Source organism: Notolepis coatsorum, assembly GCF_963971535.1.
Source record: "Notolepis coatsorum genome assembly, chromosome: 17".
NCBI lineage: Eukaryota > Metazoa > Chordata > Actinopteri > Aulopiformes > Paralepididae > Notolepis > Notolepis coatsorum.
In genome coordinates this window covers 15,129,754-15,148,095 of record NC_140181.1, presented here as the reverse complement: position 1 = coordinate 15,148,095, position 18,342 = coordinate 15,129,754, and the positions used below count along the sequence as shown (strand labels likewise).

The 18,342-nt window shown below is 47.8% G+C and overlaps 1 protein-coding gene across 1 annotated transcript in view; it reads left to right on the top strand.

Moving 5' to 3' along the window:
* acap3a (ArfGAP with coiled-coil, ankyrin repeat and PH domains 3a) overlaps window positions 1-18,342 on the top strand; it is a 150,255-nt gene that overhangs the window by 114,991 nt on the left and 16,922 nt on the right. Inside the window, exons 8-17 of the mRNA XM_084333348.1 lie at window positions 1,814-1,865; window positions 5,873-5,973; window positions 6,162-6,273; window positions 7,458-7,666; window positions 12,356-12,425; window positions 13,001-13,095; window positions 14,088-14,305; window positions 15,219-15,308; window positions 15,681-15,773; window positions 18,055-18,281. Coding sequence (XP_084189474.1) covers window positions 1,814-1,865; window positions 5,873-5,973; window positions 6,162-6,273; window positions 7,458-7,666; window positions 12,356-12,425; window positions 13,001-13,095; window positions 14,088-14,305; window positions 15,219-15,308; window positions 15,681-15,773; window positions 18,055-18,281 — 1,267 coding nt within the window. The remainder of the gene's footprint in view (window positions 1-1,813; window positions 1,866-5,872; window positions 5,974-6,161; window positions 6,274-7,457; window positions 7,667-12,355; window positions 12,426-13,000; window positions 13,096-14,087; window positions 14,306-15,218; window positions 15,309-15,680; window positions 15,774-18,054; window positions 18,282-18,342) is intronic.

Below are 18,342 nucleotides of genomic sequence, written 5' to 3'. Positions count from 1 at the left end.
AAAAAGGCTTTGAGTGGACACATACAGTAGCCTAACAATGTTATTATAATACAGGGTTATAGTAATGTGATGGTAATTATCGTGGCATGTTATCAGCTCTACTGTGGGAATTGTATTATTTTGTACGTGATGTATTTTATCCGCAGTTACTTCAAATAGTGTTGAGTAAAAAAGAATAAAAACTTAAAACGTGGCTGGATTGATTGATTGATTGATTGGTCAATTAAGTTTAGTTTAGTTTCATTAGGATATATCCAATTAGCTACGTAGCTATTCTTCCTCGGGTCCACAAAATACGTACATTGTGACCGTGCAACATAATATTTTACATCATAACATAACATTACAAGTAGCTAAACATGAAAAAGGACTAGTACATACACAGACATAATACTACATCATAACATGACATTACAAGTAAACATGACAAAAGTCTAGTACACACACACACATACTACTTACTGTACATCATAACATGACATTACAAATAAAAAGGACTAGAGACTTGGACTAGTACACACACACGTACACACACACACACACACACACACACACACACGTACACACACACCACACACACACACACACACACACACACACATACACACACACACACACACACACACACACACACACACACACACACACACACACACAACACACACACACACACACACACACACACACACACACACACACACAACACAAGACAAGCTCCAATATACAATAATCCAATATCCAATAATAGCTAAGAATACCTAACTGTACACAACTATATGGCCTACACATTTGTTTCATACACGCCTCATTTAACAGCTAACGAATTGATGATGATGATGATAACACAATAATGTTGTCGCAATGCAATACGTCCCAGTATGATAATCACCCCAAGAGGGAATCTATCATATTGGAAAAGGGAACCATTCCTGACGCTCTCTCGTCCATGAACAGCCCTGCCGGATTGAGGAGCCACAGCGGCTGAAAGCTTCCGTCCATTAAAAACACCAACGTCCCTCCATCTCACTGTGGGCCCATTCTGCCACTGCTCTGCTTCAGCGAGATCGGCTATCGGGCCATATCTCTTCCTCGCTGCCGGGGCGGGGAGCGAGGAGGTGTTGATGTGAAGCTAATATATTTATAATGATATGGATCCCTCGCTGCCGGGCGCTCAGGATATTACAGAGTGAGAGAGAGAGCGAAAGCCATTTCACTCAACGACGCCTTTCACTCATCTTCGTCGACTGCGCCGTCATCTGGAGTGACATTAGTTCAAGAAACCTCCTTGTGGTGCGATATCCATCTAATGTGTATGTATCTCTCTCTTCTCTTTATCTCTCTATCTATTCTCCCATCTCTCTTCTCTCTGATCCTCTTATCTCTCGCTCCCCCCCTCTCTCTTTCTCTCCCCACTCCTAATCTCTCCCCCTCTCTCTTTGTCTCTCTCTTCTCTTTCTCTCTCTCGGTCTGTCTCTCGCCCCCCCTCTCTCTCTCTTCTCTTTCTCTCTGTGTCTCTCCCCCCCCCCTCTCTCGCGCTCGCTCGCTCTCTCTCTCTCTCTCTTTCCTCTCTCTTTCTCTCTCTCTCTCTTTCTCTCTCTCTCTCTTTCTCTCTCTCTCTCTCTCTCTCTCTCTCTCTCTCTCCTCTCTCTCCTCTCTCTCTCTCTCTCTCTCTCTCTCTCTCTCTTCTCTCTTTCTCTCTTTCTCTCTCTTCTCCTCTCTCTCTCTCTCTCTCTCATCTCTCTCTCTCTCTCTCTCTCTCTCTCTCTCTCTCATCTCTCTCTCTCTCTTCTCATCTCTCTCTCTCTCTCTCCAGACGGTGGTTCTCCATACAGAACAGTCAGCTGGTGTATCAGAAGAAGTTGAAGGCAAGTGCAGACAGTGTGTCAGTGCGCTCTGAGGTCCAGGGGTTGGAGGTTTAGTTCAAGATACTTTAATGCCACACAACAATGGTTGGTGGTAATTGTTTTCGGTACAGATTGTTAAGCACTGGTTACATCAAACATGAAACAGACATCAAACATCAAAAACGTCAAAACGCCCCCCTCCCACAATAAATACATATATACATAAATACATATAGGACAGTCACGGTAACAGTGTCAGTCAGTGACAGATGCTTGCCCGTCTGTGCAAAGGGGGGCGGGCAGGGTGTTCAGTGTTCGGACTGCTGTGGGGAAAAAACTGTTTGTGAAGCGTGTGTGTCTGGTTAGATGGACCTGTAGCAACCTGAGGGCATGTGCTGGAATAAGTGGTGTGCTGGGTGAGAGGGGTCGTTGACTATTTTAACAGAGCGGTGACTGTGCGTGAGGTGTAGATGGAGTCCAGAGAGGGGAGGGGACAGCCAATTATTTTGGAGGCTGTCTTGATGATGTGTTGGAGGTTGTGTTTGGTGTGTTTATCAGTGAGACCGTACCAGACTGTGATGGATGAGGTGAGGATCGCTTTGCATTATGGCAGTGTAAAATTGGACCAGCAGGTGTTGTTTAGACTCTGTACTTCCTCAGTTGTCTGAGGAAGTACAGGCGCTGCTGGGCCTTTTTGATGATGGCAGTGGTGTTAATGTCCCATTTGAGTTTATTGCTGATGTGGGTGCCGAGGAACTTGAATGAATCAGTTAGGGTTATGGGTTGGTGTGCGATGGTTATTGGGAGTAATGGGTGTTTTTTTTTGAAGTCCTGAAGTCTATGGCAATTTCATGGTTTTGGAGGTGTTGAGCAGGAGGTTGTTGGATGCGCACCACCTCACTGCTCTGTCCACCTCCTGCCGGTAAATGGACTCGTCGTTGTTGGAGATGAGGCCCAGGATGGTGGTGTCGTCGGCGTACTTGAAGGCCTTGACTGAGCTGTCCAGGGGGGTGAACTGGTTGGTGTAGAGGGAGAAGAGCCAAGGGGAAAGGACGCAGCCCTGGGGGGCCCCAGTGCTGAGGGTCAGAGGGCGGGATGATTTGTTGTTTACTTTGACTGTTTGGGTTCTATTGGTGAGGAAATTGAGGATCCAGTGGTTGATGGTGGGGTTGATGTCAATGTCCTGTAGCTTATGGAACAGATTATTGGGGGAGATGGTGTTAAAAGCTGAGCTGAAGTCAATAAACAGAATACGGGTGTAGGTGTTGGGGGTTTCCAGGTGCTGTAGAGTGTGGTGGAGAGCCAGGTTGATGGCGTCCTCTACTGACCTGTTGGTCCGGTATGCAAACTGGTGTGGGTCCATGTGGGGTTCTGTGGCAGTTCTGAGGTAGTCCAGGACCAGATGTTCAAATGATTTTATTGCTACTGATGTAAGGGCTATAGGTCTGTGTAGTCATTGAGACAGTTTATTTTGGTGGTTTTGGGGACTGGGATGATGGTGGATTGCTTAAAGCACTGAGGGACTGAACAGAGTTGTAGGGATGTATTGTAGATGTCAGTATATTATCAGTGCATATTATCCTCTCTGTGTGTCGGTGCTCTCTGAGGTCCAGGGGTTGGGGGGTTTAGTGCATATTATCCTCTCTGTGTGTCGGTGCTCTCTGAGGTCCAGGGGTTGGGGGGTTTAGTGCAGCGTTAATGGGGACGGGGAGGATATAGGATGTGAAAGGGAAGGAAAGGACGCTCGGCTGCTCTCTGAGCCACGGTGACTTGAAGTCATCATCAGCCACTCTCTCTCTCTCTCTCTCTCTTCCTCCTGTCAGTCCACACACTGCATCAGCACTCAGGGATACTTGTTATTTATGTTCACCACCACACTCTTAAAAAGGGAAAAGGTTTCTAGTACATTTGTCATTCAGTTTCTCTAAAATGGAATGTTATCATTGTTAGTATTGTTATTTGACCTTTACCTCGATCCTCCTAACCTTAACCTCAGTGGAGACCGCATGCTCAGCCCTAACCTAAAACACTTCTGTTTATAAGACCGGCTGATACAATCTCTTGTCTTTATTTATTTATTTTATGTCTTGGATCTCTGCTTTTTGAAGTGACGGCCAATGAGGGTGTGGCATGTTTTTTCTTTTTGGGCTGTTAGATTAGATGAGATTAAAATGTAGTGTCGTCACGCAGCACAAGTACAGTTTGGCCTCCAACCAGAGTGCAAATGTAACAGTAAAGTGCAACAGTAACATACAATGTACAGGTGATTAAACTGGGTATAAAATATATAAATTAGTACTACTGAGTAATAGTGCTGCTAATCAAATGTACAGTGATACAGGTATAAAGACACTATGGTAGTAAGTCATACTGGCCAGCAGCATAACTAGTAAGAGTAGGTGTGGAGCTGTGTCTACTGTCTACTGTAGATCTGGAGGTGTGTAGCTTAGAGAGCTGTGTCTACTGTTGATCTGGAGGTGTGTAGCTTAGAGAGCTGTGTCTACTGTTGATCTGGAGGTGTGTAGCCTAGAGAGCTGTGTCTACTGTAGAACTGGAGGTGTGTAGCCTAGAGAGCTGTGTCTACTGTAGATCTGGAGGTGTGTAGCTTAGAGAGCTGTGTCTACTGTAGATCTGGAGGTGTGTAGCCTAGAGAGCTGTGTCTACTGTTGATCTGGAGGTGTGTAGCCTAGAGAGCTGTGTCTACTGTAGAACTGGAGGTGTGTAGCTTAGAGAGCTGTGTCTACTGTAGATCTGGAGGTGTGTAGCTTAGAGAGCTGTGTCTACTGTTGATCTGGAGGTGTGTAGCCTAGAGAGCTGCGTCTACTGTAGAACTGGAGGTGTGTAGCCTAGAGAGCTGTGTCTACTGTAGAACTGGAGGTGTGTAGCTTAGAGAGCTGTGTCTACTGTAGATCTGGAGGTGTGTAGCTTAGAGAGCTGTGTCTACTGTTGATCTGGAGGTGTGTAGCTTAGAGAGCTGTGTCTACTGTTGATCTGGAGGTGTGTAGCCTAGAGAGCTGTGTCTACTGTAGATCTGGAGGTGTGGAGCTTAGAGAGCTGTGTCTACTGTAGATCTGGAGGTGTGTAGCCTAGAGAGCTGTGTCTACTGTAGATCTGGAGGTGTGTAGCTTAGAGAGCTGTGTCTACTGTAGATCTGGAGGTGTGTAGCTTAGAGAGCTGTGTCTACTGTAGATCTGGAGGTGTGTAGCTTAGAGAGCTGTGTCTACTGTAGAACTGGAGGTGTGTAGCTTAGAGAGCTGTGTCTACTGTTGATCTGGAGGTGTGTAGCCTAGAGAGCTGTGTCTACTGTAGAACTGGAGGTGTGTAGCTTAGAGAGCTGTGTCTACTGTAGATCTGGAGGTGTGTAGCTTAGAGAGCTGTGTCTACTGTAGATCTGGAGGTGTGTAGCTTAGAGAGCTGTGTCTACTGTAGATCTGGAGGTGTGTAGCTTAGAGAGCTGTGTCTACTGTAGATCTGGAGGTGTGTAGCTTAGAGAGCTGTGTCTACTGTAGATCTGGAGGTGTGTAGCCTAGAGAGCTGTGTCTACTGTAGATCTGGAGGTGTGTAGCTTAGAGAGCTGTGTCTACTGTAGATCTGGAGGTGTGTAGCTTAGAGAGCTGTGTCTACTGTTGGTCTGGAGGTGTGTAGCTTAGAGAGCTGTGTCTACTGTTGGTCTGGAGGTGTGTAGCTTAGAGAGCTGTGTCTACTGTTGATCTGGAGGTGTGTAGCCTAGAGAGCTGTGTCTACTGTTGATCTGGAGGTGTGTAGCTTAGAGAGCTGTGTCTACTGTAGATCTGGAGGTGTGTAGCTTAGAGAGCTGTGTCTACTGTAGATCTGGAGGTGTGTAGCTTAGAGAGCTGTGTCTACTGTAGATCTACTGTTGGTCTGGAGGTGTGTAGCTTAGAGAGCTGTATTTACTGTAGATCTGGAGGTGTGTAGCCTAGAGAGCTGTGTCTACTGTTGATCTACTGTTGGTCTGGACTCTGGACGTGTGTGGACACTGTGCGTGACGGAGCTCTTCACCTCCCCAGGACTCCCTGACGGTGGTAGTGGAGGACCTCCGGCTGTGCTCCGTCAAACCCTGCGAGGACATCGAGAGGCGGTTCTGCTTCGAGGTCGTCTCCCCCTCCAAGTAAAGCCACCTCTCTCTATCATGTCTCTACACCGATAACAACGTTACCGCCTTCGATGACATTACTGAGCCTTTTTTCTTTTATTATTCATTTATTAATAATATCTATATTTGACATAGTTTTGACAATAGATGGATGGTGTTGTTCTGTGGGGGGAACTGAGCCCTGTTCTGCTCCCTCCCTGCAGGAGCTGCATGCTACAGGCAGAGTCGGAGAGGCTACGTCAGGCCTGGATCCTGGCGGTTCAAGCCAGCATCGCCTCGGCCTACAGGGAGAGCCCTGACACCTACTACATAGAGGTAGGTCAGCCCCGCCCTGACACCTACTACATAGAGGTAGGTCAGCCCCCCGCCCTGACACCTACTACATAGAGGTAGGTCAGCCCCCCGCCCTGACACCTACTACATAGAGGTAGGTCAGCCCCCCGCCCTGACACCTACTACATAGAGGTAGGTCAGCCCCCCGCCCTGACACCTACTACATAGAGGTAGGTCAGCCCCCCGCCCTGACACCTACTACATAGAGGTAGGTCAGCCCCCCGCCCTGACACCTACTACATAGAGGTAGGTCAGCCCGCCCTGACACCTACTACATAGAGGTAGGTCAGCCCGCCGCCCTGACACCTACTACATAGAGGTAGGTCAGCCCCCCGCCCTGACACCTACTACATAGAGGTAGGTCAGCCCCGCCCTGACACCTACTACATAGAGGTAGGTCAGCCCCGCCCTGACACCTACTACATAGAGGTAGGTCAGCCCCCCGCCCTGACACCTACTACATAGAGGTAGGTCAGCCCCGCCCTGACACCTACTACATAGAGGTAGGTCAGCCCCCCGCCCTGACACCTACTACATAGAGGTAGGTCAGCCCCCCGCCCTGACACCTACTACATAGAGGTAGGTCAGCCCCCCGCCCTGACACCTACTACATAGAGGTAGGTCGGCCCGCCCTGACACCTACTACATAGAGGTAGGTCAGCCCCCCGCCCTGACACCTACTACATAGAGGTAGGTCCACCTGGTTACATTATACACTAGTGTTCTGACTAGAGACTGTACACAACACCGCAAGTCGTCACACACTCACAGCACACATTCACACTTGCAGTGTGACACGTCAGTCTTGTGCTGTCGAACTCACTCCCGACTTGAGTGCCCAGAACGCTTTCCAATCAATTAATAAAAGCCTTTAATGGAGCTTTTAGAGTGGCCATTTGTCCCCCATGTTGGAAGAGATGACTGCTGCTCTGTGTTGATATATGAGAAAACACATCAACATGAATTTTTTTAATCTGGTGTTATATATATGACTGGATGTTGTGAACAAGTCCCAGTGGAGCGAGCTTTTCCAGTGTTTGACCGGCTCTACCGCTGCACAGAAACTAGAAGTTTTTCTTTTTTAAAGGGATCACCGGCGGTTACACAACACATCCATGTTGGAGGAAAGACTCTTTAACGCCCCCTCTTGTCGTTTGTCTCCGTAGCGCCTCGACAGGACCGCCTCTCCGTCCACCAGCAGCATCGACTCGGCCAGCGAGCCCCGTGAGCGCAGCGCGCGCGGAGAGAGCATCCTGCAGCGCATCCAGAGTATGCCGGGGAACCAGCAGTGCTGCGACTGTGGCCAAGCCGACCCGCGCTGGGCCTCCATCAACCTGGGCATCCTGCTCTGCATCGAGTGCTCCGGCATCCACAGGTACTAGCTACTCACTCAGCTCTGCATAGAGTGCAGCCCCACCTTTCAGTTACCTTACTAGTTACCTTAAGGTCCTCCCATAGTCGAGCGGACCGTACACGGACTGGACTCCGCGGAGGTCCACTGGACTCATTGAGCTTTCATAGTCGATCGTACCTCAGCGGACCTCCACGGACCAATTTCCTACATGTCTCGCGCCAGTTTTACTACATTTCCCACAATTCTTTTGTGCTGTTTATGTGATGTATCATATAAATGTCTGTATTTCTGTACTTCATTTGCCAGTCTCTCTTCAAAATGTGCGTCTATCTGTGCCATCGTTTTTACCACAAGATGGCGATGGCGTCAAGGGCTAATCGCAAACTCTCCTCGCGCGGTGTCACATTAAATGCAGGTCATGGTCAACAAAGACCCCGAACAGCGTTCTGTGTGACACCAAGTGGGCGCCGCGGACGTCCGCGCGTCAGAAAATAGGAGCTTCGCACTTGGAGTCTGCTTTGGGTGTGCTTTGAGTACCCTTGGAGTCCGCTTTGAGTCCGCGAGAGTCTGCTCCATGTACGGTCCGCTCGACTATGGGAGGACCTTTAGCCCCACCTCACTGTCAGTTACCTTAGCCCCACCTCACTGTCAGTTACCTTAGCCCCACCTCACTGTCAGTTACCTTTAGCCCCACCTCACTGTCAGTTACCTTTAGCCTCACCTCACTGTCAGTTACCTTAGCCCCACCTCACTGTCAGTTACCTTAGCCCCACCTCACTGTCAGTACTTACCTTAGCCTCACCTCACTGTCAGTTACCTTTAGCCCCACCTCACTGTCAGTTACCTTAGCCCCACCTCACTGTCAGTTACCTTTAGCCCCACCTCACTGTCAGTTACCTTAGCCTCACCTCACTGTCAGTTACCTTAGCCCCACCTCACTGTCAGTTACCTTAGCCCCACCTCACTGTCAGTTACCTTAGCCTCACCTCACTGTCAGTACTTACCTTAGCCTCACCTCACTGTCAGTTACCTTAGCCTCACCTCCCTGTCAGTTACCTTAGCCTCACCTCACTGTCAGTTACCTTAGCCCCACCTCACTGTCAGTTACCTTAGCCCCACCTCACTGTCAGTTACCTTAGCCCCACCTCACTGTCAGTTACCTTAGCCTCACCTCACTGTCAGTTACCTTAGCCCCACCTCACTGTCAGTTACCTTAGCCTCACCTCACTGTCAGTTACCTTAGCCTCACCTCACTGTCAGTACTTACCTTAGCCCCACCTCACTGTCAGTTACCTTAGCCCCACCTCACTGTCAGTTACCTTAGCCCCACCTCCCTGTCAGTTACCTTAGCCCCACCTCACTGTCAGTTACCTTAGCCCCACCTCCCTGTCAGTTACCTTAGCCCCACCTCCCTGTCAGTTACCTTAGCCCCACCTCACTGTCAGTTACCTTTAGCCCCACCTCACTGTCAGTTACCTTAGCCCCACCTCACTGTCAGTTACCTTAGCCCCACCTCCCTGTCAGTTACCTTAGCCCCACCTCACTGTCAGTACTTACCTTAGCCCCACCTCACTGTCAGTTACCTTAGCCCCACCTCACTGTCAGTACTTACCTTAGCCCCACCTCACTGTCAGTACTTACCTTAGCCTCACCTCACTGTCAGTTACCTTAGCCCCACCTCACTGTCAGTACTTACCTTAGCCTCACCTCACTGTCAGTTACCTTAGCCCCACCTCACTGTCAGTACTTACCTTAGCCCCACCTCACTGTCAGTTACCTTAGCCTCACCTCACTGTCAGTTACCTTAGCCCCACCTCACTGTCAGTACTTACCTTAGCCTCACCTCACTGTCAGTTACCTTAGCCCCACCTCACTGTCAGTTACCTTAGCCCCACCTCACTGTCAGTTACCTTAGCCCCACCTCACTGTCAGTTACCTTAGCCCCACCTCACTGTCAGTACTTACCTTAGCCTCACCTCACTGTCAGTTACCTTAGCTTCACCTCACTGTCAGTACTTACCTTAGCTTCACCTCACTGTCAGTACTTACCTTAGCCTCACCTCACTGTCAGTTACCTTAGCCCCACCTCACTGTCAGTACTTACCTTAGCTTCACCTCACTGTCAGTACTTACCTTAGCCCCACCTCACTGTCAGTTACCTTAGCCCCACCTCACTGTCTGTTACCTTAGCTTCACCTCACTGTCAGTACTTACCTTAGCCCCACCTCAGTGTCAGTTACCTTTAGCCCCACCTCCCTGTCAGTTACCTTAGCCCCACCTCACTGTCAGTTACCTTAGCCTCACCTCCCTGTCAGTACTTACCTTAGCCCCACCTCCCTGTCAGTTACCTTAGCCCCACCTCACTGTCAGTTACCTTAGCCCCACCTCACTGTCAGTTACCTTAGCCCCACCTCACTGTCAGTTACCTTAGCCCCACCTCACTGTCAGTTACCTTAGCCCCACCTCCCTGTCAGTTACCTTAGCCTCACCTCACTGTCAGTTACCTTAGCCCCACCTCACTGTCAGTTACCTTAGCCCCACTCACTGTCAGTTACCTTAGCCCCACCTCACTGTCAGTTACCTTAGCCCCACCTCACTGTCAGTTACCTTAGCCCCACCTCACTGTCAGTTACCTTAGCCTCACCTCACTGTCAGTTACCTTAGCCCCACCTCACTGTCAGTTACCTTAGCCCCACCTCACTGTCAGTTACCTTAGCCCCACCTCACTGTCAGTTACCTTAGCCCCACCTCACTGTCAGTACTTACCTTAGCCCCACCTCACTGTCAGTACTTACCTTAGCCCCACCTCACTGTCAGTTACCTTAGCCCCACCTCACTGTCAGTTACCTTAGCCCCACCTCACTGTCAGTTACCTTAGCCCCACCTCACTGTCAGTACTTACCTTAGCCTCACCTCACTGTCAGTTACCTTAGCCCCACCTCACTGTCAGTACTTACCTTAGCCTCACCTCACTGTCAGTTACCTTAGCCCCACCTCACTGTCAGTTACCTTAGCTTCACCTCACTGTCAGTTACCTTTAGCCCCACCTCACTGTCAGTTACCTTAGCCCCACCTCACTGTCAGTTACCTTAGCCTCACCTCACTGTCAGAAGCACAGTGGACACGTTATGTCACAGTTGAGCAGATTACTCCGGAGTGGGCTGCTTATTGGATCAGGCTCTCCCTGGAGGATCTCAATTAGTGTGTGTGTGTGTGTGTGTGTGTGTGTGTGTGTGTGTGTGTGTGTGTGTGTGTGTGTGTGTGTGTGTGTGTGTGTGTGTGTGTGTGTGTGTGTGTGTGTGTGTGTGTGTGTGTGTGTGTGTGTGTGTGTGTGTGTGTGTGTGTGTGTGTGTGTGTGTGTGTGTGTGTGTGTGTGTGTGTGTGTGTGTGTGTGTGTGTGTGTGTGTGTGTGTGAGACGCTGACAACAACACGTAGTAAACAAACCACCGAACGACCCGACGGCACTCATTGTTGAATCCAGTCGTAGGCGTTGAATGAAAGGCAGGCTTCGCCGCGGCTGGCTGTCCTCTCATCATCCAGGCCAGTGCGCTCGCCGCTCTCTCTGACTGTTACATCACTCTGTTGCATCACCGAGACGAGGACACTTTTCAAACTCGTGAGGGGAAAGTTTCCCCCTCGAGAGGTCGTCAGGTGTTTACTTCAGAGATACAATCGGCGATGCTTATGTAATCACAACCCCCCCACAGCTCCCACCCCCCGTCCCCCCCCGTCCCCGTCCCTGTCCAGCCCGCCTGTCGAATATTCACGTCTTCTCTTGGGCTTCTCATGATGGTGAGACCAGACAAGTCTCCCGTCAGGACGGATGAGGAGGTCGGGGGGGGGGGGGGGGGGTAGGAGCCTCCGTTGCCTGGATACCAGACAGTTCTGCCTGTGGAACTCTTGATTTTGCATGGCATTATACGCGGCTCCTCTCCTCTGTCTCTCTCTCGCCTGGGGGGGGGGGGGGGGGGGGGGGGCGCCCCCGTGACTTCAAACTTTCTCTGCTATTCATGCCTGTGTCTCTCCCTAGAAAGACGTACTGTATGATACATTTGCAGAGCTTCCAGTTTGGTTTATTATAGCAGGATGCAGTGTGGTTTGTTATAGCAGGATGCAGTGTGGTGTATTATAGTTGCTTTCCTCCATGCTATTGGTCCATAATAGGCCACCTTGTCAATCACACTGATTTGACCCTGTTACCTGTTCTTCTGCCAGCCTCCTGGACTGGTGTGTGTGTGTGTGCGCATCAATAAAAGAAAGAAAAACAACTCTTTCGGTAAAACTCAATGAACAATAACATTTCATCAAACTCTTAATAAACTCAACAAAAACAATGTACAATGTGAGGTCCCTAATATAAACGGTAATTCAGTAGTGTAATGTATACAAATAAAGGAATCGGGACTACCGAAAGGGGCGCAGTGCATATGAATGAGGTGTGCAAATGAATGTGGATGTGATTGTGAACAGGCACCAGACACATCATTTTGAACAAACTCTTTTCTTATTGAGGAGAACCGTTTCTACAATTGGCCCCTCGGTTTCCATGAGATGGAATTACAAGCGTGGAGCTTCAGTCAGAATGTTGTGCTTGCAATACATTTGAGGGAAACTGAAGGACAAATAAAATAAACAATAAATACGACTAAAATATATCAAAATATCCATGCAATGCCCATAATGGTCTCTTTTCTTGTGTTCTGTTGCAGGAGTCTAGGTGTTCACTGCTCTAAGGTTCGGTCGCTCACGCTCGACTCATGGGAACCTGAGTTACTAAAGGTATGTATCGGCAGTTCACTGTCAGTTAGTTACTAAAGATATGTATCAGCAGTTCACTGTCAGTTAGTTACTAAAGGTATGTATCGGCAGTTCACTGTCAGTTAGTTACTAAAGATATGTATCATCAGTTCACTGTCAGTTAGTTACTAAAGATATGTATCAGCAGTTCACTGTCAGTTAGTTACTAAAGGTATGTATCGGCAGTTCACTGTCAGTTAGTTACTAAAGATATGTATCATCAGTTCACTGTCAGTTAGTTACTAAAGATATGTATCATCAGTTCACTGTCAGTTAGTTACTAAAGATATGTATCATCAGTTCACTCTCTGTTAGTTACTAAAGATATGTATCAGCAGTTCACTCTCTGTTTGATAGGATGTTACCATCAATGATGATGTTTTATGTTTAATATATTGTTAAACAATGTCATTATCAGTTAACTTATTCCCTATAGTTAGTTATAGATACCTGTGCCATGAATGTACATCTTTAGAAACAAATGTAAATGTTTAGAAACAAACGTGATTCCGTATTGTTATGGAAGCTTCTAAGTAACCTGTTCCTTGTACCTGCAGTTGATGTGTGAACTAGGAAACAGTGTCATCAACCACATCTACGAGGGTTCATACCTGGAGCAGGGTCTGAAGAAACCACTACCGACCAGTTCAAGGTAAGAAAAAAGAAAGATAACAAAAATAGTAAAATACATTTAAATGCAGCAATATTTTCAGATGTTAATATTAATAATAATAATAATAATAATAATAATAATAATAATAATAATAATAATAATAATAATAAACTTTATTTGTGTAGCACCTTTCTTACTAGCTTTATCTAGCCTCCTTAATGTCCATAGGTAGAGTGTTCCATAGCTTTATCTAGCCTCTTTAAATGTCCATAGGCATAGTGTTCCATAGCTTTATCTAGCCTCCCTAATGTCTAAAGGTATACTGTTCCATAGCTTTATCTAGCCTCCCTACTGTCCATAGGCAGGGTGTTCCATAGCTTTATCTAGCCTCCTTAATGTCCATAGGCAGGGTGTTCCATACTTCCGTCCTACTGTCCATAGGCAGGGTGTTCCATACTTGCTTTCTACTGTCCATAGGCAGGGTGTTCCATACTTCCGTCCTACTGTCCATAGGCAGGGTGTTCCATACTTCCGTCCTACTGTCCATAGGCAGGGTGTTCCATACTTCCGTCCTACTGTCCATAGGCAGGGTGTTCCATACTTCCGTCCTACTGTCCATAGGCAGGGTGTTCCATACTTCCATCCTACTGTCCATAGGCAGGGTGTTCCATACTTCCGTCCTACTGTCCATAGGCAGGGTGTTCCATACTTCCGTCCTACTGTCCATAGGCAGGGTGTTCCATACTTCCGTCCTACTGTCCATAGGCAGGGTGTTCCATACTTCCGTCCTACTGTCCATAGGCAGGGTGTTCCATACTTCCGTCCTACTGTCCATAGGCAGGGTGTTCCATACTTGCTTCCTACTGTCCATAGGCAGGGTGTTCCATACTTGCTTCCTACTGTCCATAGGCAGGGTGTTCCATAGCTTTGGTGCATAATTAGGCTGCATCCGCAATGTTCTTGTTGATGAGTTATGTTCCTGTAGTGGTGGAGGGAGGTGAGTTTGAAATGTAAAGCGGCGCCCCCTGCAGGCAGGAGAAGGAGGCCTGGATCAAGCAGAAGTACGTGGAGAAGAAGTACCTGAAGAAGCTGAACACCACGGAGATCCTCATCAACGGCGAGAGGAAGTCCGGGCGCCGCTGGAGCGTGAAGAAGTGCCGGAGACACAACAGTGCCACCACGGTGCCCAAGACACGCCGGAGATACCGCCAGGAGCCCGGGAACATCTCTCCTGCCACCCTCTCCGCAGGTACCTCCTGATGTGCTGCTGAGACACCTTTTTAACACGTTTCAAGTTCTGTTTTATTTGTCACATATAAGCTACATTACAGTGAAATGCTTGGTTCTGTATGAGCCTCCTGAGAATGTACAGTAAAAAAAAAAAGTGTAAAAGACCAAACACTATACAAAATATACAATATACAAAAATTTTACATTTTCAAATGTATCCAAGCGTAAAGACCATAACCATGTCATAGTGTATATATTCAGCAATATGTTTGTTTACCAATAGGTTAAAGTGTTATTAGTGAGATTTTAGTTTATGGAATGTCTTAATAATTTAGCGAATGTCCGCCATTTTTAATTAGCGGCACGTCGCCAGTTGTAGTCAAATGAGGAGAGGGCATCCAGAGCTCTCAATGAATGTAGAAATGTCGAAAAACTACCTTTCCCAGCCGATTCCAGCTTCCTGCAAGCAAATTACTTCTGTATGATTTTTTTTTAATTTTTTTTCAGGATTCTCTATCACAAAACTGAACATTATTGGCATAGATTGGAGCGCAGTTAGTGTGTCTACCTTCTGTGAACATTTAGCAACAATCCCCGTTGCAATCCGGTCCAAAGTGGCGGAGCCATATCCATTATAAGAATGGAACTGTACATACAGTAGATTTCAAACATAACACTTTTATGCTTTTTTTTACTGTAAAGCACTTTTGAGCTGATGTGTGTGTGTGTGTGTGTGTGTGTGTGTGTGTGTGTGTGTGTGTGTGTGTGTGTGTGTGTGTGTGTGTGTGTGTGTGTGTGTGTGTGTGTGTACTTTATTGAGGGTAAATCTTTTTGAATGTTCCATTCTGATCGTTAGATTGTTAGACTCTATTCATTAGATATCAACAGTTTTCTCTGATGCTCTTCCTTCTGTTTCTCTCTCTGACCCACAGCGGCAGCAAAGGTCCGGCGAGACTCTCTGTTCTGCCCAGACGAGCTGGACTCTCTGTTCTCCTACTTTGACACAGGATCTGGTCCTCGGAGTAAGTGACCGTTCTGACACATCCTGTATACAGCACTTTATACTACTACAGTATATACTGTACATGCTATCATACAGAGTTATACAGCACTATATATACTACTATATACATGCTATCATACAGGGTATAAGGTTAGAGATAGCCTTAATATCAGAATCGCTATCATAGCCAAAAACTAGTTTGCAGGAGAGTGTGCGTGTGTGTGTGTGTGTCTGTGTGTGTGTGTGCGTGTGTGTGTGTGTGTGTGTGTGTGCACGTGTGTGTGTGTGTCTGTCTGTGTTGTGTGTGTGTAGGAGAGTGTAAGCAGCATGTGTCGGGTCAGAGGCGGCAGTGACTAACGTGTCCCTGTTCTGGCGCCTGCTGGTCCTGCAGGTCTCAGCAGTGACAGCGGCCTGGGAGGAAGCACAGATGGCAGCACAGACATCCTGGTGTTTGGCTCGGTGGTGGACAGCGTCACGGAGGAGGGTGAGGACACCGTGTTCCGTCCAACAGGCGGTCTCTCTGGGCTCCTTTCAGGAGACGGGAACATCTAGAGAGAACAACACGCCAGGCAGACGTTCTGGGGCGTTTCTGATCATAGTAAAACTTGTATTTGTAGAACGAAAACAAGCTTTTTGAAAACCAGGTTTACGCTGCGCTACACAGTCATTGGAGAAACAGTAGAATAGAGAAACTGGTAGGATAGAGAGACTGGTACAATAGAGAGACTGGTACAATAGAGAGACTGGTACGATAGAGAAAATGGTACAATAGAGAGACTGGTAGGATAGAGAGACTGGTAGAATAGAGAGACTGGTAGGATAGAGAGACTGGTAGGATAGAGAGACTGGTAGAATAGAGAGACTGGTAGGAAGACAAAGACTGAAATAAACAACAGTAGCTTTTAGGAGTTTGTTGCTTCCGAATATTTAGTTGCCAGAAAAGCTTTTGCATCTGAATAACAGATGCCACTTAATAATAATAATAATAATAATAATAATAATAATAATAATAATAATAATAATAATAATAATAATAAACTTTGTTTGTATAGCACCTTTCATACAAGAATTGGAGCTCAAAGCCCTTCACAGCAGCAGAAAAGACATACAAAAGGCATACAAAATTGGCATAAAATGAGCACAACATTTACAAAAAAGCGCAGACATAAAATAAGTATAAAATAGACAGCAGCTAAACAGACAAAGTCAAGATAAGGCACCCAACATTAAATCACAGTAACCGTCTGGTGGTAACCGTCTGGTGTTACGAGTGCGCTTACTCTGCATGGTGATTGGAACCCAGATAGCAGAGTGAATACGAAAGAAGGCTTGAAATGAGCAGATAAGAGACGGCGTGGTGACGATAACAAAGTTTTACTCACAAGACAGGATACATGACTGACAAACACAGGTAACATTTAGACAATGAACCAGCCAGTCTCTGCTGGTCCAGACACTTAATATACAAACACTAATTAGAGACAAAAGGTAATTACAAACAGGACACAGGTGTGGTAGACAAACCTAACAGAACACAGAGCACAGAACACAGAGCACACAGGGGAAAACAATAACAATAGAACAAACTGAGATCAACAGACTAAGGCTACGTTTAGACGGAGAGAGTCTGAACAGAAACCGCAAAAGTCGTCTTGCGGTTTCACTTTTAATTTTGCGTTTAGACAAGCGTTTTGGGGTGGAATTCTCCGTGCAGACGAGGCTGTAACGACGGAGCCCCGCTGTCACACGATTGGCGCATATGTCACATGACGTGCTGTGAAGACCCGCCCTACTCTGCCTCTGATTCGCAGACTGTGGATGGGGAATGTGATTGGACCAAAGCAGAGTCACTCACAGATGGGTCCAGTCACGCCGCGGGACAGATTCTTGTGTATTTAACCCTTTCACTGCCACACGACAGCCGGTTGTGTGATAGTAAAGGGTTAACCTTCTGTCGTGTGGCAGTGAAAGGGTTAAAAGTACTGCCAATGTAGCCTTCAGGTGATCGCCATGGATAGAATCAGACATGCTTTGTTTATGCTTCTAGGCTACTGGCGTCTGGCGCATGCCTGTGATGTAAGCAGTACGCGCGACCAGAGCCGTGACAACCCTTTCGTCATCGTTTTATGCGGTTTGACAGTTTAGATGAGAGCGCAAAGGTCTATCGTTTCTAGGAATTCCACCCTGGAAGGTGGTCTCACTTTTTTACGGTTTCACCCCGTAAAAACGCTGTTTCCGTATAAACGAAAGGCACATCCGAAAATCTTTGCGGATTCACCTGCTAGCGTTTCCGTCTAAACGGGGCCTAAAACACATTTACAAAACACAGACAGGGAAACACAAATCTAACAAAATGGAAACAACAACGACAACATAGACAACGAACATAACAAACATAAATGGCAGATGACAATGTTAATTAGGTGCGTGAGCTGATGCCAGATCTGCCACATCTGGCTCAGCCCACCGGTTGCCAATGTTGTATTGTGAAGTGTATTGAAGGAGGGTTGTGAATGTCTGAGTCCTGGACCAACCGAACCGGGCGGAGGGTTGCCGGCTGGTCCCACAGGACCGGGGGAAGTGTTACAGTCTGGTAGTAACCGTCTGGTGGTAACCGTCTGCTAGTAACCGTCTGGTAGTAACCGTCTGGTGGTAACCGTCTGGTGGTAACCGTCTGCTGGTAACCGTCTGCTGGTAACCGCCTGGTAGTAACCGTCTGCTAGTAACCGCCTGGTAGTAACCGTCATCCCCGTCTCGCTCCTCAGAGTGCGAGGTGTCCGAGGACTCGAGCGGCGAGGCGGAGCTGGAGGCGGAGCCGGAGACGTCGGACCCGGAGGACGTGAGGGAGCTGCACCCCGGGGCGCTGCTCTACAAGGCCTCCAAGGCTCGCAACCTGCCCGTCATGGCGGCGGCGCTGGCCCACGGCGCGGACGTCAACTCCGTCAACGAGGAGGACGAGGGGAAGACGCCCCTCATACAGGCCGTGGCCGGGGTGAGTCTGTCTGTCCCGCGACTGACGCAGTTCACACAGTGGGCACAACATTCTGCTGCCA